At 44.1% G+C, this 21245-nt stretch overlaps 1 protein-coding gene across 4 annotated transcripts in view; it reads left to right on the top strand.

Annotated features, from left to right (window-relative positions):
* Nucleotides 1–21245, top strand: part of NTRK3 (neurotrophic receptor tyrosine kinase 3) — a 435527-nt gene that overhangs the window by 297620 nt on the left and 116662 nt on the right. Inside the window, exon 13 of one of the 4 annotated variants that reach the window (XM_070358232.1) lies at nt 19460–19594. The exons of the other annotated variants lie outside the window; for them this stretch is intronic. Within the exon in view, the coding sequence (XP_070214333.1) occupies nt 19460–19594 (135 nt within the window). The remainder of the gene's footprint in view (nt 1–19459; nt 19595–21245) is intronic. 4 annotated transcript variants of the gene reach the window in all.

Genomic DNA, 21245 nt, shown 5'->3' with positions numbered 1-21245 from the left:
CTGACTTTGTATCTTTGCCTTTGGTATCAAAAAACACATATCCATCAAAAGTACTAGATGTTAAGATGGTGGTCAGACTTGATCACGTTTGATACTTGGAGAGGAGTAAGGTCTTTACAGTGGGTAAAAATGCACTGATACCAGCCTGATGCCAGTTCACACATTTAAATGTTCTGGGATCCCTCGGTGTGTGTGTGCTCAATCATGTCTGACTGTTTGCGACCCCATGAACTAGAGCCCGCCAGGCTCCTCTGTCCATGGGATTCCCAGGCAAGAATACTGGAGTGGGTTGGCATTTTCTGCTCTAGGGGATCTTCCCAACCTAGGGATTGAACCTGCGTCTCTGGTGTCTCCTGCATTGACAGGCGGATCCTTTACCACTGGGATCCCTGGTGGTTACATACAGCGTGACATGGTCGGCTGTGACAATATAAAAGTGTGGTGGTTTTGGAACTGAGAACACACGAGCTGACAAAATGCATTCATACAAAACACACACACACACAAACCATGGACCCCTCAAGTCTCTGTCTGTCTGGATGTTTATTTGCCTGTGGAAAATCTTCCAGAGCCTGCCAATTTAGTGGAATAATAAAGCTGAGAAGAGCCACCCATAAGGATAAAAATACAACTGTATTCACACTCATTGCTTGGATCATTTCCTGGGAGTTTTAAAGGATTCATAGTATTAGGAGATTCTACTGGGTTGGGATTTTTCATTAAAATGTCATATTTTTTCCATAAAGTCTTATGTTTTTCTATAACATCTTATGGAAAAACTCCAACTAACTTTTTGGCCAACTAAATATAATAGAATTCGAGGCCAATATCTTGCCATTTCACTCCCTGGTCTCTATTCCTAGGGCATGTATGGTTGTGTCATTGCACACTGCCTCTGGGTCACATTTTGAATTAGAATCTAATTCATGCTGCTTGTGGTCAGGCACTGCCCTGTGCATTTCCTATGCATATCTGTACCCCTCAGGCCTTCAAGGGAAGGATAATTATCTCTGTGTACAGACGGAAGCCTGAGCTCAGGGGGTGGCATCACTTGCGTGTGACCCACACGTGGTTGATGGCAGAATGAGAGCTGAAACTTAAGCTTTGCTTTTTCCCTTTACCATGTTGCTATGTTAAACAATTCGGCCAATTCCACCTTTCTCTGTGCTCCTCTAAACAAGCAAGATAGTCTCATTCTCATTAGAAGAGGAAACAGGGCCCCTAAGGCATTGAATTCATTGACTATAGTGAGAGTCTAGTCTAGAAATCATATGTCCTCCTCCTAAGCTAGCTGGTGTGCTTGGGGAATGAGGAATAGAATCCACGTCCCTTGCTTCTCCTGCAGTGGCAAGGTGGGGGTTCTTTATCACGAGCGCCACCTGGGAAGTTCCATGAGGGACCCTGGGAAGTCCCCAGAGAATTCATTCACACACAGAGTTTCTGAAATAAATTGATGTCATGTTAGTCTCAGTTCTTCCACCGATCTTATCCTATCTGAACTGGCTCTACTCTGAGTGGAGTAGACTATAGGGCTCCAAACTGAGAGTTACTCAGAGTGCTGGAAAGCATTTAAAATTATTTGTATATATATATATTTGTTTCTTTATTTGGCTGCCCCGGGTCTTTAGTTGTGGTACTTGGGAGCTTCAACCATCTTTGTGGCATGTAGGATCTTGTTCCCTGACCAGGGATTGAACCTGGGCCCCCGGCACTGGGCGCACAGAGTCTTAGCTGCAGGACCACCAGGGAAGTCCCTGTAGTGCGTTTCTTGAGGGCATCATTTAAGGGCAAGAGTCTTGCTTTGGGTCTGATGAAATAAAGTCAAGAGCCTAAAAAGGTTTCTAATTCCTATTCCAAGCGTGGCCACACTTTAAGGACTGCAGGAAGCTCTTCCGGGTTTGTTCTGAAAGCATCACCAGCTCTCCCAGGCCTGCTCCTTTTCAAGGGCTCTGCAGTGTTGCTAATGGTGCCAGTCATCGACCATATTGAAGAACCCTGGGGCTGCATAGACCCCCACCTCCTCTCCTATCTCCTGCATTTAATGAGTCGCAAAATACCTGATTTGCATAAGATATCTCTGCGTTTCTCTGGCATCCATCCCCTTGATTCTTCTCTGGTGACCCCAGCCCTGACTGACCACTGTCCAGCTGCTTCAGTCACCCTTTACCCATGGGTCTGCCCTATTGTAATATGTGAGTGTGGTTCACACCACCACCTGTTTTTTTTGACAGCTCAGGAGCTAAGAATGTCTTTATTTTTAAATGGTTGGAAAATATCAAAAGAACTATCATCTTTCCCAACATGTGAAAATGATATGCAATTCAAATTTCGGTGCCCATAAATAAAGTTTATGGGAACAGAGCCACACTCATTCATTACATACTGTCCGTGGCTGCTTTCATGTGACGATGGCAGAGTTGAGTACTTGCAACAGAAACTGTATGTCCTGGAAGGCCAGAAATATTTACTATCTGGTCTTAGGAAAAGCTTGCAGGCCCCTGCCCTACCTCTTCAGTTGCCCCTCTCTCACATTTTTCCAAACTCATCTATCACTCAAACTCCCTTCATCATTAGCCCAAGTTAATCTCCATTTGGCTTCCCAGGTGGTGCTAGTGGTAAAGAACTCACCTACCAGTGCAGGAGATGTAAGAGGATGCGGGTTTGATCCCTGGGTCGAGAAGATTCCCTGGAGGAGGGCATGGCAACCTACTCTAGTATTCTTGCCTGGGAAATCCCATAGACAGAGGAGCCTGGTGGGCTACAGTCCATAGGGCTGCAAAGTCAGTCACCCCTGAAGCGACTTAAGCATGCACACATGATCTCCATTTATTTCCCAATAGGAGCCCCTTGCCCTTCTCAGGTGTATCTTATACTTCCCCACTAAGACCATCACTCAACTGATTCTCTTTGCTTGGAATAACTTTTCCTCCCATCTTCTTAGAAAACTTCTCTGCTCTTCCAGCCTCACAGCAAATGCAATCTGCCTTGAAGGTCATCTCCCACACTAGTTAGCTCCCTAAAGCTCTTCTGGATCTGCTTTTAAGGCACGAAGTCCTTTCTGTTACTCCTGGCTATTTCAGCAAAGGTCCTAGGGACCTAACCAGGGGCAAGGTCCCTGAAGGTGGAGGTGCCCCATAGCTGTTGCCTAGAGCTGCTAAGTGCAGACCAAGTGTGTCTACCTGAGTGTGGGCTCCCTTAGCTCCTGGGGGCTGTCTTCCCAGGCTCCTGTGGTTATACGACTTATGTTCTCCCAAACCTATGTGGCATTGTTTTGAAAGTGGGAAACAGAATTCACCATTTAGAAACTGATTTTAGAGACTTCCCCCGTGGCCCAGTAGTTAAGATGCCACACTCCCACTACAGGGGGCACGGGCTCAATCCCTGGTTGGGGAACTAAGATCCTACATGCCACCTGGCAAAAAAATAAACAAATAAATAAATAAATTGATTTTTAACTTTAAGTAGAAAGGTCATTGCCAGTCACTGATATGTCATTTAATCTAAATCTCTTATCCATGTTGCCACCTCTGCCAGTTCTGTTGATCCATCTTCACTTTTCATTTATCTGTCTGTCTGTCTTCAGCTCTCTGTCTATCAATTGCTAAATTCTCTCCACAGTGCAGCCCCTTGATTGGGGGGGTCACATTTTTATCAGATTACCCGCAAATATTGCCCAACACTGTTTTCTTACCCTGCTGAACTGGGTCCCTATTTCGCCCTTACTCCTGCTTTGTGCTCCAGCCAAAGTATACTCTGCTTTTCTGGAAAAATCCCTGTTTTCTAGGGCTGCGGGTAACAAAGTCTGACAAACATGGTGGCTTAAACAGTAGAAATTTATAGCCTCACAGTTCTGGATGCCCGAAACCTGAGATGAAGGTGTTGCCCGGGTCACGCTCCCTCTAAAGGCACTAGGGCGAGATCTGCTGTTTATGTATCTCCTGGCTTCTGGGTGTTTGCTGGGTGTCTTGGGCATTCCTTGTAGATGCATCACCTGAGTCGCTGTCTTTATGTTCACATGGCATTCTGAGTGTGCGTATGTGTGCATCTGTGTGTCCAAATTTCCCCTGTTATAAGAACATAGATGTATTAGATTAGAGCCTATCCTAGCAACTTCATCTTTCGTTTTTACTGAAGTATAATTGATTGACAGTATGAATGATCTCATCTTAACTTGATTATCTGCAAAGATACTGTTTCCAAATAAGGTCACCTTCTAAAGTGGTGGAGTTATCTTTTGTGGGAGCGCAAATCAACCCATAACAATCTCCCATTTGCTATGCTTCGCCCAAGCTGCCCCCACCATTTGCGATGCCCTCCCCCTACGTTTTTGCCTAGAGACCAGCTTTCCCACCTCCTCTCTTCCTCTCACGTGGAATCACAGTCCCACTAAACTCCCACAGCTCTGGGTGGGTACTTCTCTCTTGACACTTACTAGAGTGGATTCTATATTACAATCGTTTAGGATCCCAGTTGACTTTAAACTTCTTTTTCTTTTTTTTTTGCTCCCGGAAGATTGATGCTCAGGTGTTTGCAAAAATGATTGCTAGGTAAGCTTAGGAAGGTGTAGCCTTCACATTCTTGGCACTGGATTTTAGGCTTCTCTAGGGTACTAATTGGGTTTTACTCATAAAGACAGCTGAGTGCCCCAAAATTGATGCATTTGAATTGTGGTACTAGAGAAACCTCTTGAGAGTCACTTGAACTGCAAGGAGATCAAACCAATCTATCCTAAAGGAAATCAACCCCAAATATTCATTGGAGGGACTGATGCTGAAGCTGGAGCTCCGATACTTTGGCCACTGATGGGAAGAACTGACTCATTGGATTAGACCCTGATGCTGGGAAAGATTGAGAGCAGGAGGAGAAGGGGGTGGCAAAGGATGAGATGGTTGGATGGCATCACCAACTCAATGGACATGAATTTGAGCGAACTCTGGGAGATCATGAAGGATAGGGAAGCCTGGTGTGCTACAGTCCATGGGGTCTCAAAAAGTCAGACACGACTTAGAGACTGAACAACATTTTGGTATTTCTGTTCCCAACTCTAGACATAGGGCCCATGAGCACAGGAGGCCCTCAACAGGTGTCAGCAATTTGGAGATTTGGGGGACAGTGAAAGCAGGGGTTTGAGTCTGCATTTGCTGGTGTCTGTCATTGCAAAGTGCTGATGCTTTGTGACCTGTATGGCATCTGTCTACTATTCTCAATATGGATCCTTGGCTAGACCATGGCACTTCCACTGCCCAAAATAAACAAGTCTTTTTCTTTGTGTGTCTCTGTGTGTATGATGCTTCCCTTAAATTGAAAAGAGTAAGCCCCAAGAAAAGTTAAGAACTGTTGCTCTATACAGATGCCTGGTGGGACCTGTCTCATCTTCTTTCCACTTTTCCCTTTATCATTATTTTCAATACCTTCATCATCATCACCAGTCATAGGAATTTCAAGTCAGCAAAGCAACTCATAGGCTTATATCTTTTAATTGTTAGGGCTATAAATTTGGAATGTGCTAGTTACCCGATCCTATTAACCAGACTCTGCTCTAAGATAATCCGCTTAAAATTGATAACACAGTCAGAGATTGGGACTTTATTGATTGTATTTCCTGCTAGACTCAGGCCTTTGCCTTTTGCTTATCAAAGCCTAAACGAAATGGCCTTGACCCTGAGGAAAGTCAGGCACCTGGGGGTGGCAGACAGACCTGAGGACTTGGGTTCTAAAAGAGGCACGTGAGCAAGTCAGAGGAAGGAGGCATTGATGTTAAGATAGTTCTTTTTCTTTCCTTACCTCACAGAGTTATTTTAAGGTTAACATAGTCATTTAAAGTTTTGGGAAAAGAAACGCTTGGAAATGCCAAGATACTATAGTAGAACTGCAAAATAATGTGGCATATTGTTATACAGATTCACACATACACACATGAGTTATATCACACAGTTCTAAAAAGTAAGTTTTATATTATCTAAAATGCGGGTCTATCAGGTAAGAAATAGGGATAGTTGTTCTTCCTTCCTTGGTTTCAGTATAGCAGAGGGTTAATATAGCACAATTCAATATAGCACAAGAGCTGGAATGAGAAAGCCTAGATTCAAGATGGTGCTGCATCTTATTCACAGGACCACTTGGCATTAGTTACTGAGAATCTTCATTCTTCCTCATCCACAGACTAGGGATCATAACAGTTCTCCCCTCATAGAATACAGTATAGGTTAGATGAGGAAGTCCATGCACAGTACTTTGCTCGTTGCCTTGGCATATGTAAATGCTTATAAATATTAATTGTTAGGTTTTAAAAAATGATCTTACTGAGAAATGAAAAAATATATCCATGAATAGTTCCACTGTAGTGTATGCATTTAAAATAGTTCCAGGAACCAGAAGAAGAAATATCACACAGAAACTCACAATTAGGAATTCCCTGGTGATCCACTGGTTAGTGCTCCATGTTTCCACTGCTGGAAGCAAGGGTTTGATCCCGTGGGCCAGGGACTTAAGATCCTGCATGCTATGGGGCATGACCAAAAAAGCAGAAAGTTATCACTAACTGCCGGGTGACTTACATGGACACTGAGATTTGAGCTGGTTATTGAAGAATTAATTGGAATTAGATGGGGAAATAAGTTAGAAGATAAACATTCAGGATATCACAGTACCATGGAAGTAAGGACCGAAGCTAAGATCTGTAAGATATGGTCAACTTAGAGTTTATCTAACCCAGAGACTGTGAATAGGGGAATAGTGGGTCACAAGACCACAATATTTGGCTGGAAATAGGGTGTGGCAAGATCAGTAAGGTAGCCTAAGCCATTTGGGGTTCATGCAAAGGCACTTTCAATCATTGTTGGTCGCTGAACAGGGTGGTAGATTGGTAAATATGAGGTTTTAGCCACATAATTTGACAATGACATGTTAGATAGATTAATCTGTATTACGAAGCTCCAAAACAGTGGCCTTGAAATGGAAATTGGGATTGAGGAAGCCTAAACTAATACTTGTTAATCATCTAATGCATTTCATGTGCCAGACTCTGACCTGATCCTTTTTTTTTTTAAATCACAACACTGCCTGCAAGATAGATAATGATATTTACAGTTTACAGAAAGGGAAACTGAGGCTCTGAGAATTTAGGTAATTTACTTAAGGTTTTAAGGTCACACACAGCTGATGGGTAGTAGAACAGGAATTTGATAGCCATTCAGTCTGTCTCCAGGTCTTTCTGCCATGCTTTGCTGAAGTGGGGAATCTAGTAAAAGGATGTGTAAATAAGATCTGGCAAAATAAATATTGAAACTTGATGTCTAATGAGATACAGGGATAAGATGATACAGGCAAGAAGTGAGGATGACTGCAGTAGTTTGTGCCTAGATAATTGTAAGCGTGGTAGTGATTTTAAAGAATCAGCCTATTAGGAAGGGAGATTGTTTGCAATGCGTGCATGTGGGCTAATTCACTTCAGTCATGTCCAACTCTTTGCGACCCCATGGACTATAGCCCACCAGACTTCTCTGTCCATGACATTCTCCAGGCAAGGATACAGGAGTGGGTTGCCATGCCCTTCTCCAGGGGATCTTCCAGATCCAGGGATCAAACCCAAGTTTCTTATGTTCCTGCATTGGCAGGCGGGTTCTTTACCACGAGCCCACCTAGGAAGCCCCGTTTGGGATAGAAATTAGAGAAATGTTGGGTTTGTGGTTATGATGCACAGTGACGGAAATGCCAAGTGGCCAACTGGCATTATGAGAATGAAATTTACATGAAAGTTTGTGGCTAGAGTTAAAGTGTTAGAAGTCACACCCCTAGGTTTACACATTAATAATGGGTTTTACAAGGACATGGAGAGAGCGAGAGAGAGAGAGAGAGAGAGAAGATGGTTAGAGCAGTATTCCTACACTTTAACGGCCTGAGGATTTTGTTAAAATACTGGGGAGGCGGGTGGGATACATTGGGAGATTGAGATTGACAGATATACACTACTATGGATAAAATGGATAACTAATGAAAACCCACTCTATAGCACAGGGTACTCTACTCAATGGTCTGCAGTGAATTTAAATGGGAAGGAAATCTAAAAAAGAGAAGACGCATGTATCACTGATTCATTTTGCTGTGGAGCAGAAACTAACACAACATCGTAGACTATACTCCACAACTATACTCCAATAAAAATTAATGTAAGGAATACAGATTTTGATTTACTAGGTTTGGGGTCAGAGCTTGAAAGTCCTCATTTCTAGCACACTCTCAGGTGAAGCTGCCCCTGCTGGTCAGAGAACCACACTTTGAGTAGTCAGGGGTGAGAGGACTGATCCTTGAGAAGCTACCATAGGTACAGGTGAAGGAAAAGAATCCAGCTGAAAGAAGGGGGACAGAAGGGTAGAAAGATGACATAGTATCCTGAGTGTCATGGGGGATGTGGGATGGTCAAGGTGAAGAGTAATGGGGAAAATCTAGTTAAGGAGTAACCATTGGTGAACTTCAAGAGGTCTGTTTCTGTGAAGGAATAGAACTTGGATAACAGGAATTTAATCATTAATGACCCGTGAGATTGTGGAATTGCAATTGGAATTGAATCATGAAAAATGTTGGTACCCAAGGGCTTCCTTAGTGAGTTTGATCCCTGGATTTGGAAGATTCCCTGGAGGAGAGTGTGGCAACCCAGTCTAGTATTTTTGCCTGGAGAATCCCATGGACAGAGGAGCCTGGCGGGCTACGGCCCATAGGGTCGCAAAGAGTTGGACATGACTGAAATGACTTAGCAAGCATGCAGGAACGAACCAAGGAAACGGGATGATAGCCAATGGTATGTAAAGTGAAGGACATTGATCCATCGTTTACTAGATGAGAGTCTGGGAATGTGGGCACACTTGGATTTGGTACATGAACACATACCAAAAGATAAAGATGACCATAGGTAGATTTCTGCAGAAAGGAGAATAGAACAGGATTTATGGAAGATGCTGCAGAGAGAGGAAATAATTGAAGAAGGAAGTTGGAGATAGGATTGAAGACACCAGTTTAAAAAAAAAAAAAAAGAAAGAAAATACATTTTCCTCTAATGTAGAAAGAAAGGGCTCTGGTCAGGGTGGTGCAGCAAGCTTTTTAGTGCGCCTCCTCTGCTTCAGAAACAGAAAAATATGAGAACACATAACTGGGCCTGAAAGCAAGATAAATAACCTGATGGATCATAAATAGTACAGAAATAAAAGGTTGATGAGCAGGGCTACCTTCATTCTCAGGCTGGGCTCCAAGAAGGAGGCAACAAGTATTTTTACTTTTGTTGGAGGCAGAAAGTAAGGACAGGAATTTAGCTCTTGAGGGTTCTGCACGGCCATATATACTGCAGACTGTTGGGGAATCATGAGCTGGGGACAAGCTTCCACGCTGATGAAAAGAGCCTGAAAAAACAGTGTTGTCAGTCCCTATATGAGAGTACAGCTAGGAGGAATCTCTGAGCCTCAGGAGGTAGGGGAGAAGGATTAAGACGCAACTGTGAGATGATGAACTGACTTAGGCCGCTCAACTAGCTGAAGCCTGTTCTCCTACATCCCACTGCAAAATCAGTATGGAAGGGAGCAACTATTCAACATGAGGGAAAATAAAGTTATATTATCACCTCATACCAGTCACAAAAGAAGTTACACATTCAGGTTGAACATTTGAAGTAGAATTTTTTGTTTTCAGCAAATTTTTAATTTTAAAATGGTATTACCCTTTAGGGGCCCCAGGCCATCATTATAGGATGGGTTTGGAACTGAAGTTCTAAGAGCCTTGGTGGAGGCAAAAATAGCAACAACAAAAACATGAGACAGTGGTGACTAAGCACAAAAGAGAAAGAGATTAAAAAAAAACAAAAAACCCTTCCTACACAAAATCAGCTACAATCCAAAATTATGAACTTTGTAAAAAAAATAACAGATAACAATAGGATATTTGTTATCCTGATTCTACTCAACAATGTTCTGGAGATTCTACCAATTCAATAAGACAACAAAAGAAATGTAAGAATAGTGGAAAGATGCATGACCTCCCTTTTGTGAGTGATATGATCATCCTCCATAGAGTATCAAAAGGTATTTATAAAGCTAGAATGAATTAGGAGTTCAGCAATGTTACTAATAAAAGATCAATAAGCACAAATTAATATAGTCCCTAAACACCATTAGAAACTTTAATTGAAAAAAAAAATCGCATTTACAATAGCAACAATAAAATGAAACAAAATAAAAGGCAAAAGATAAGCAATTCTTCTGGAAAATACAAGACAGTATTAAGAGCATAAAATGGAATGAGTAAATGGAGCATATATCTTGTTCATAAATAGGAAGAAGTGATAAATGAAGATGCTGAAGATCCCCCAAGTTTATAGATGAAATACACTCCCAATAAAAATCCCAGCAGGATTTTTGATAGCGCTTACTTGATAAGGTTAATCTATAATTTATATGAGAGAATGAAAAACAAAGAATCACCAAGGTATTTTTTTTTTTTAAAGAAGATAAAGATTGAGGAGACTTGGTCTCATATACGCTACGAGTTGGACATGACTGAGCGACTTCACTTTCACTTTTCACTTTCATGCATTGGAGAAGGAAATGGCAACCCACTCCAGTGTTCTTGCCTGGAGAATCCCAGGGACGGGGGAGCCTGGTGGGCTGCTGTCTATGGGGTCGCACAGAGTCGGACAAGACTGAAGCAACTTAGCAGCAGCAGCAGCAGCTCTCATATACAAAAAGACTTATTATAAAGTTAAACTAATTAAGACAGGGGAAACAAATAGGCCAAAAATATAATAGTGTTTTTTTTTAAAACTCAGAAAACATATATGTATATGTATGCAGATACACAGATAAACAGAGATATGTGACTATGTATATTTTTGATATGTCATTGCAAATCAATATGAAAGGGAGAATTTATTCAATAAAATCACTTGAGGAAAAATATTGGCATCTCATACCAGGCACACAATAAATTATGAATTCTGGTTGAAATTTAGAAGGTTTTTTAGGTAAGGTTTTATCTTGAAATACTTTTAGATATACAGAAATGTTGCAACAAGGATGCAGGGAATTCTCTTATACAGTTCACTCAGTTTTCTTTATTGTAATCATCCACTTCAAATCACCATGATACATTTGTCACAACTAAGAAGCCAACTTCAACATATTACTATTAACTAAACTGAATACTTCATTCTGATTTCACCAGTTTTTTCTCAATTGTCTGTTTTCTGTTTCAGAACCGCATCCAGAATACTGTATTGCATTTAGTTATCATCCCCATTATCCCTTGTGTCTCAGTAGGTAAAGAATCTGCCTGCAACGCAGGAGACCTGAGTTCAATCCTTGGGTTGGGAAGATCCCCTGGAGAAGGGAATGGTAACCACTCCAATATTCTTGCCCGGAATCTCATGGACAGAGGAGTCTGGTGGCCTGCAGTCCATGGGGTCACAGAGAGTCAGACACGACTGAGCGACTAACACTGTCACTTCCAAATATATAAATTATTTGGAATTCTTCTCTAAGAGAAATTGCTGCTGCTGCTGCTAAGTTGCTTCAGGCATGTCCAACTCTGTGTGACCCCATAGATGGCAGCCCACCAGGCTCCCTGGTCCCTGGGATTCTCCAGGCAAGAACACTGGAGTGGGTTGCCATTTCCTTCTCCAATACATGAAAGTGAAAAGTGAAAGTGAAGTCACTCAGTTGTGTCCAACTCTTAGCGACCCCATGGACTGCAGCCCACCAGGCTCCCCCGTCCATGGGATTTTCCAGGCAAAACGTACTGGTGTGGGGTGCCATTGCCTTCTCTGAGAGAAATTGCTAAATGTAGTATTTTTAGAGGAAAGGAGTACATCCTTTTGATAAGGGGGAAAAAATCTTAAGATATAGCTTATAAATAATGTTAATGGAAAGATTAATACATTTGATGACCTTAGTTTTTTTTGAATGGATATAAGATAGCATATACAAAATTAAAAGATCAACCATAGACTGAGAGAACATAATTCCAAAACATGTAGTCAACAAAGAATTTGCATGCAGAATAAATAACAGGCTCCCACAAATAAAAAGGATAAGACAAACTCATATATAATGTATATATGTATGTGTAGATGTATAGTATGTGTGTATACATTATGTATTACTCTATAATATTATTGGACTTCCAAGGTGGCTCAGTGTTAAAGAATCCACCTGCCAGTACAGGAGCCATAGGAGACTCAGGCTCAATCCCTGGGTCGGGAAGATCCCCTGGAAAAGGAAATGGCAACCCACTCCAGTATTCTTGCCTGGGAAATCCCATGGACAGGGGAGCCTGGTGGGCTACAGTCCACGGGGTTGCAAAGAGTCCGACATGACTGAGTGATCACACACATACTATTATTATATAGGCAATATATATCCACACACACACACACACATAAGGTATATAATACACACACACAACACAATGAAGGAAGCATAGGAGGAGACAGTTCATAAACCAGGAAACTCCAGTTGAGATGACGGAAACCTCAGCAGTAATTAGGAAATGCAGCTATAGGAAGGTAAGACCTACCACACATCAGCGAATATCAGATATGGAGATATGAGATAAGAAGTTCTTTCATTTAGTGATCACAGAAATGAGTTGGTACCATCACTTTAGAGAGACATTTAGCAATACAGTGAAGGATTTCTATACATGATAGAGATACCCTCTAAAGCCCTTCTTCTCAAACATTTTTTTGTGTGTGTGCATAGAAGTCACCCGAAGAGCTTGTTAAAATGAAGATGTTGATGCCCTGGAGTCTCAAAGCCTCCATTTCTGCTAAACTCCCAGCTGATGCTGAAACTGGTTCACATGCCCAGCCCTTGAGTAAAAGCCTCTAGAGCAGAGGTCAACAAACCTGGCCCCTATCTGTTTTTGCCAGTGACGTTTTAATTGGAACACGTCTGTTTGTTTCTGTGTTGTCTATGGCGGCTTTTGGACTGCAATGGCAGGATTTAGTAGCAGCAAAAGACAACTGTATGATGTGTAGAAATCCTAAAATAGTATTCATTATCTGGCCCTTCACAGGGAAAGTTTGCCAACTACTGCTCTAGAGAAACTCTCCCATGCGCATGGAAAGAGACTCATGTAATAATATTTATTGCACCTTTTTTTTGGAATTATGACAGAATGGAAATAAATGTCAGTTGGTAGAACCGGCAAAAAATTTGTAGCATGTTCACATGCTGAAGTCCATTAGTTACAGTTAATGAATAAGAATTACATGTTTAAATATGGATAAATCTAGAAGACATCCCTTGTTTTAAGAAGTAAACTTGGGCAGTTTTCTTAACAGATATATACCTCTGCAGCCAGATTATTAAAAGATGCCTGGAAATGAGCCTCATCTATCTCAGGGCAGTGGTTACCTCTGGTGAGGGAGTAGATGAGGAACAGGATGATGGATGGATTCATATGGGCTGATAGCAATAGGTGTAATGTGATCTATCTCTCTCAAAAATTTGAAAAGAATATATCAAAGTGTAATAAATTGTTAATATTCGGTGGTGGGTACCCAGTTCTGATCATCTCTATACTTTTCCTATTTCAGATATTCCAAACATTTGAAAAGAATGAAAAGAATCAAAAAGGGGGAAATGTGCTGAGTATAAAGTATTGGGGGACTTCCCTGGTGGTCCAGTGGTTAAGAATTCACCTGCCAAAGCAGGGGATGTGGGTTGGATCCCTGATCTGGGAACTAAGATCCCACATGCCTTGGGCAACAAGCCTGCAGGCCAAACCTAGAGAGAAGCCACTCTCTGCTACCCCCACTCCCACCTCACATGCCAAAAGAAAAAGAAAAAAATAAAGGCAAGTATTTGAAACGCAGGGAGGGAGATGAAAATAAAGAAAGGCTATTCATACCTGAGGTTCTCGCTCCTCTCAGTTAAGCAAGAGATGTTCCCGTATGATAAATTATCCCTTATATGGTTAATTTTGAGAATGGAAAACAGGTTTTGCCAGGTGACTAATTTTATTCCATGGCTTATGAAGTATTTTGATTCTAAAAGGTCACTTCACCAGTGTCCTGGAGTGGAGGGAACTTCGCTTTCTCTGGGACTCATATTTCACTTCTTTGAGCCAAGCTCAGCTTATTGGTGGGACAATAGTGATGCCAAGGGCAAAGCCCCCAGGCATATTCTCCTCCTTTTGAGTTCGAGCTTTGCAGTATTCCTCCAGGGAGAGTCAGGAGAGCCTTCAAGATTCCTTCAGGGAAGTGCCTTTTGCTTTTGTCTGAGAATCTCAGTGTTCTTCACCCTTTTATCTCACCCAGGCATGGATGCCCTCCCACTGTGACTTCCCCTGGCACGATTCCCTGAGCTAATTCACATTTCGGTTACATTCAGCCACAGCCCCCTCTCTTAGAGCATCTGCACACAGCTGGAACCAGACTTTGCACGTGGGCCAGGGCGGTCTCATCATTGATTTTCCCAGCAGTATTGAGGCAACTTTACAGGAAGAGGTGCTGTGTGCTGAAGTTGGGGATCTCAGTTCACTACTCTTAGCCATGAAATATACAAGAGGGACATTTCAGTTCCAAGTACATTTCAGTATGCTAAAGAAGCCTTTGTAGCTTGTTGCTGCAGGGATGTGGGAATACTTTGGGTCAGATCATACCCCATGAAATTTAACAGCTGCATTAAAAAGTCTTGCTAGCTGGCCCTTGACAACCTTTGGTCAAGTGCCTTGTATGTGCCAAGCAAAGTGGAAGCATAGCCAACTGATAATGCAAATACTCCAATACCCTCTTCTTCCCCAAAAGCAGCATTGTATGTAGTCGTTAGAATATTTTCTTTCTGGGAGCTCAATTTCTGAACCCAGTGCCCTCTTACCCATTGAACTCCTGAACTAGCTCCTCTTTCTGAGATAAGTTTGTCCTGATGGAGATTTCCAGCCACTTCTTTATCATTTTTAACCATAACCAGTGAAAAGTACAAGTGTTAGTTGCTCAGCTGTGTCTGACTCTTTGGGACATCATGGACTGTAGCCCACTAGTCTCCTCTGTCCATGGAATGCTACAAGCAGGAATATTGGAGTGGGTAGCCATTCCCTTCTCCAGGGGATCTTCCTGACCCAGTTCTCTGTCCTGCATCGCAGGCAGATTCTTTACCATATGAACCACCAGGGAAGCCCAGCTATACCTAGAGGGAGCATATATTTGGTTATCATAGGGACAGTCAGTGAGGCTCCCTGACATGGCATTCCTGGTCCTTAACGCACAGCCTATTACCTAGTGCTGGCTTTACATTTATTATAAAGTTCTAAACTCAAATGCTAGGACAAAGCATTCAGGGATTATAAATAAATGATGGGACCAGGTGGAGGTAATAGGGAGTGGTGGGGTATATGGCAAATTGGAGAACACACACCCTGTGTAAACAAAGCGGCCACTGCTTTCCTCTAGCTGATGACCATCTTGCCGAAAGGCTGGCCCAGCACTGACAGAACTCCTGGATGTTCAAGGGAATCTAGAAATAGGGACCTTTTAAATGTGAAATCCCCCAGCTTTTAGATGTTGCAAGCTGATTCAAAAAATTTGTTTAATTATGCTAAAAAGAGATACAACATAAAGCCACAGATGGCCCATAGGTTAGGTTTCCAACCTCAGAATAACAGAGAAAATGATCTGAGTGATTTAAGCAAGTTAGTTTGTGGCCAGCAAGTCTAGCCCTTTGGGTCTCACCTCCCTGGCTCAGTGCCACCAGCTTTTTGTTGAATCTGATGGCAGGAGAGGAAAGACCTTAGACTGAGAAAAGCAACAGCCGCATCAAGAGGCAAAGATGAAGAACCACGTAGCCAGAGTCACATCCTGGGACCCCTAGGCTCTTTGATGACCGTCTTCCCATGACCTTCCAGAGGCCACCGCAAAGGCCGCAAATGAAGCAGGCGGCATTATGAGGGACACTTTCTTTACCATGATGTGCCCTTTCCTGTCACTTTTGCTCACATAGTGACCCAAGGAGAGGGTGCCGGGGAGAGAGTTCTTCTGGGCTCCATACCTCCCAGGAGGGTTCTGACTTTACACCCTTGCTCTAGGTGTGACTGCGTTCTGAATAATTGCTCTTCCCTCCAAATTCACGATTTTCTTTCATCAGGCTTACTTTGCATCCTTCTTGAGTGGAACTCCCGGAATTAACACAGAATGAAGGGGTCAGTGTCTGGACAGGGCTTGGGATTCTTTACTTGGAAGGTCCCAAGACAAACAAAGTGGTAGGTGTGGCTGGCTACAGAAGTTCAGAAGATGGTTCAGAAGATGAGGCGGCCTGGGCATCAGCTGGCACGAGGATGTTCAGTTCTCTGACTAGGGAAGCCATTAGTGAGGAAAGAACACTCCAGCCCTCCAGCCGGGCCTTGCAGAAGGAGCCAGAGGCAAAGCCCTGCTTTCCCTGGAGAATGTCCCCATCACTGCGGCCTTGACCTCCATTTCTGCCTCCTTTTCCCAAATATCGATTTGCAACAAATAGAAGCCATATTGCAAAGTAGTTAATGACAAGGGGTTTAAGGTTATAAAGACCTTGTTCAGTATCAGACTCTGCCACAAAGTGAACTTGGGGTTTTTTTTTTTTCTTTTTAATGTATATTACTGAGCCTCAGTTTCCCCGCATGTAACCCTGGGATTCTCCAGGCAAGAACACTGGAGTGGGATGCCATTTCCTTCTCCAATGCATGAAAGTGAAAAGTGAAAGTGAAGTTGCTCAGTCGTGTCCGACTCTTAGCGACCCCATGGACTGCAGCCCACCAGGCTCCTCCATCCATGGATTTTCCAGGCAAGAGTACTGGAGTACTGGGGTACCATTGCCTTCTCTGAGATTTAATAATATCAACTTTTAAAAGGTATTGGAGGGACTTCCCTGGTGGTCTAGTGGTTAGGACTCTGAGCTTTCACTGCCAGATTTCACTGGGTCTAATCCGTGGTTGGGGAACTAAGATCTTGCAAGCCACATGGTGTGGCCAAAAAAAATAAATAAATAAATAGATAAAAGATATTGTTGTTGCTGTTGTCGTTCAGTCGCTGAGTCGTGTCTGACTCTTTGTGACTCATGAACTGCAGCATGCCAGGCTTCCCTGTCCTTCACTGTCTCCTGGAGTTTGCTCAAACTCACATCCATTGGGTCAGTGATGCCATCCAACCATCTCATCCTCTGTCGCCCCATTCTCCTGCCCTCAATCTTTCCCAGCATCAGGGTCTTTTCCAATGAGTTGGCTCTCCTGCATTGCAGGCAGATTCTTTACTGTCTGAGCCACCAAGATACTGGAGATGCTGAATTACCTGTAAGCAGTGCCTGACACTATCACTAAGTTATATAGATCTTTGGATTCCAGCGTGATCAGTGATGTATTGAATGGTAGGATTGTTACAGACAGGTATTACCTGAGGCTCCCTTCATGTCTTCCCACCCCTTGAGGAACCACACAGAGGCTGTGACTAGAATGCCTCATGCCTGGGGTGAGGCACCCATCAGGCTCCCCACCCTGACATCTGTCCTGGGACCCTCCTGCTCTCACTGTCTCTCTGGACAAGCGTCTGCATTGCTCTGTGCATCTGATTCCCTGTAGTTAAGCCATCCATGACCTCAGTGCCAGAACGCCTGTGTATTTCAACCTCCTCCTTCTCCCAGCCAAGGATATGTAAGTTCTAAGCATTCCCGTGACATAGCAACGTGAAGATGATGAATGAGTATATTTCAAAAGGAAATGTTGGAGAATTATCCAGTAGAGCTCCGCTTGGTATTGGGCCTTTTAGCAAGGCTATAACCCAAACCCACCTTATGGAGTTTGGGAATAAAATTACCATGTCGGATAACAAAAGGAAGAAGCAGGGACAGAAGGGGAAGCCTTGAGAATCCAATTGGATGAAGAGCATGTAGGCAGAAGATGCGAGGCGGTTCTCACGGGCAGGTGTTTGGAAGGCTGCTAGCACTGAACTCCCCAGGCTAGAGCATAAGAATGGAGCTGGGATGAACCAGAGAGCATGAGATGAATGGGATCTACAAGACTGTCAGGAAAACAGAGAAGTGTGAAGGTCTAGGTGTAGGCCATCTTTTGTGTTGTGCAACCGAAGCAGCCAGCCCTGGTCTTGCTGCAGTGAATATTAAAGAACTTGCCGCTGAGGATGCAACCTGCTTTCGGCCCCAGGGGATTGGCTCAGGAAGCTTTCATCCAGTTGTCTGGGTGCTCAGCACTCCTGAGCCACTTCCTTTACAGTTTCCCTCCCTTCCCCAAAACAACCCCAGAGTCTCTGGTCGCATCTCAGGAAAACACACACCTAGACAGTCCCCGAAGACCAGGCTTTGTTCTGAACTACAGAGGGCCTACGAGAAACTTTGTGCTGGATGACTCTGGGGAACACTGTCTACAGATGGAGGAAAAGGGTAGACGTGGGGGTCCGTGGGCCACGGGTGGATGAGGCTTTCTTCAGAGGTGTGTCTGCCCACTATGGCCTTCCCTCCACCCTTCTGTCTCTTTCCCAGTCTGTGTCCATGGTGGTCCTGGTCTCCCCTGCCTCACCCCCACCTCCCACAGCATATGCCTTTTCCTTCCTGCTCTCGGGTTGTTCTGAGTGAAAGGGGGAACAATGGAAAATTTTGGATCTGTGCCTCTTATGCTATCAGGCTTCAGCATTTAGAATCTTGGAAAGGCTCCACCTGGGAAAGAGTTCCAGAGAAAACAAACTTCAGATCCTGGCTCATATGGGAGAAGGCTCATGTTCACGGAGGCAGCTTTAGGGACCTTGGCAAAGGCTTAGGCAGGCTTGGCCCCTGCCTTTAATGGATCTGACATGGAATCTTCCAGGGCCTGCGATGCTGCGTGGCTTCTAAGGGAGATTTCACTCTCAAGCTATAATGACACCTCTTTCATAGAAGAGTTGTCAGGTCTCTAAGGGGACCAGCAATTTTTGTTGTTCTGACTGTTGTGCCCTGAGATGGCCAAACTCCCCATCTCTTCTGCTCTTCATTCCCCTTTGCCAAGTTGTTTCCCTCTTGGAGAGCAGCTGAACTTCTTTTATAGGGGGCATGGGCCCAAAAGGGGGCCTCAAGACCTGCAGGATCATCCCTCAAGTCATAGGAGTCATCCTTCCATCCCCAGAAATGATATCCAGAAAAGCAGTGGTGGGCACAAGTTCAGGGTTCCCCGGCCCAAGAAGAGGGATGGGAGCAAGCGTGGTAGGGAAAGGTTGGACAGAGTGTATGGCGATTCCCTCGAGCAGTTCTTTCATATCACCGCATGATACTCAGAAGACCATGTATCTAGATTTTATGCCTAAAGTAAGGCAGGTGCCCCTACAGTTAAGGCAGTGTGAGCACAGGAGCTGGGAACACCTGGATTTCTGTTTCTGGCCTTGTGTGCTTAAGAAAACCACTTCCCCTTGTCTTTGCACTTGGGGCTCCATACTGACCACTAATTTCCCCATGTCTGCCTCTTCTGCCAGGGGTCTTTTCAAACATAGACAATCATGGGATATTAAACTTGAAGGACAATAGAGATCATCTAGTCCCATCAACTCACTATATATATGAGGAACCTGAGGTCCAGAGTGGGGAAGTGTCTTACCCAAGGTCACATGGTGAGTTACCTCCTTTGACATGTTTGTATGCAGTACAGACTCCCCTCCACCCCTCACCAATTTTGATTCTTAAGATCTTAAGACCTCATGATGTCTTCATAGGTCCCTGAGGACTGGGGGATGACTAGGTGCCTGATGTGGGTTGGTACTAAAATTCCTTAGGTGAGGGGGATTTTCCAGGCCAGGATACTTCATAGGGCCTAGATGAGGAATCTGGGAGAAAGGAGAGAGGGACTATGGCTTGGAGAGAAGCAAGGATGTCAGAGACCCTCTAGGCAGACTGCCCAGACCCATGAGAACCCTTGTCCTGGGTTAGCGCAGTGATGTTATCACACAAACATCTCACGTTGAGACTGAGTCTCCCTCTAAACACGGCGTCATCAGCGAGGAACTTTTCCTCTGTCTCCGCAGTCTGACCCCAATGCCCGCAGAAGGAGGGCACCCAGCATCGAAGATGACTCAACTCTGTTTTCATTGTAATATGTCCTGAGAATGAGGAGGGGAAAGTCTCAGTGCAACCAACCCAATCTCTCCCCCTCACCTCCAACTGCCATCACACCCTCCACATAGCTGCACACAGCTTTCCTAAAAAGATAGGCTTACTCCTGCCTTGTCTGCACGTGCAGCTAAACAAACACACGCCCATTACAGACGTTATTTTATAGACATGATTTTAATGTGAGATTGAAAAACCTCCTTCTGGACATTTGATCAATATTACCCACATCTCTGGATATCCAAACTCCGTCCATGGCAGTGTGGGCCAGAGACGAGCTGAGCCAGCATGGAAATCCTCCTTGCCTGAGGCTGCCCATGGCTTGGTCATCACCAGTGCCAGCCCTCCAAGGTTTTTCCATCCCCTGTAAGACTTGGAGGGCTTCCCAGGTGGTGCTAGTGGTAAAGAACCCGCCTGCCAATGCAGGAGACATAAGAGACACGGGTTCAATCCCCGGGTTGGGAAGATCCCCTGGAGGAGGGCATGGCAACCCACTCCAGTACTCTTGCTTGGAGAATCTCACGGACAGGGGAGCCTAGTGAGCTATAGTCTATGGGATCATAAAGAGTTGGACACAACTGAAGCGACTGAGCACATAAGATGGAATTATGGGGAGGTGGAGTGATCAGCCATCATTTCACTGAATGGGTGAAATGGGAGGACAAAGTGAACAAGAACGTGTTTCTAGTCTTGGAAGTACAGCACCCCCAGCCTGGTGCAGTCAAAGGTGGTCCACATCGTGCCAACTAGGATTAGAAATAGCTCACTAGAATCCCTTAAGAATGTCTGGAGAGCATTCTCTCTGACCCCTTTGCTCCCCAGGGACCCTGGTGATTATGCCCCCTCCCCACTTCCCTCCCAGGCTCATCATCAGGGCCTCCTCCTACTTAGATGAGGTTGCTCCTCCTCTTCCAGAACAATCCAAGGCCATGCCCCCAAATGTTTTGCTCCCATCCCTTCCTCAGTTCAGTGGAGGCCGCAGCAAAAGTGGAGTGTTTCCAGTTTCTCTGACCATGCTTGGTTTTAAGTTAATCCCCTCCTCCTATCCTTCCCTTTTGCTGAAAATTCGTTTGGCTGTTCCCAGTATATCTGTATCCGTATCTCCAGTTGTCCCCTGTCCCCCCCAACATGCCCCGACCCCGTCCCCACCTTTCG

Source organism: Bos mutus, chromosome 21, assembly GCF_027580195.1.
Source record: "Bos mutus isolate GX-2022 chromosome 21, NWIPB_WYAK_1.1, whole genome shotgun sequence".
In the NCBI taxonomy this organism is placed as follows: Eukaryota; Metazoa; Chordata; class Mammalia; order Artiodactyla; family Bovidae; genus Bos; species Bos mutus.
This window is presented reverse-complemented; position numbering and strand designations above follow the sequence as displayed.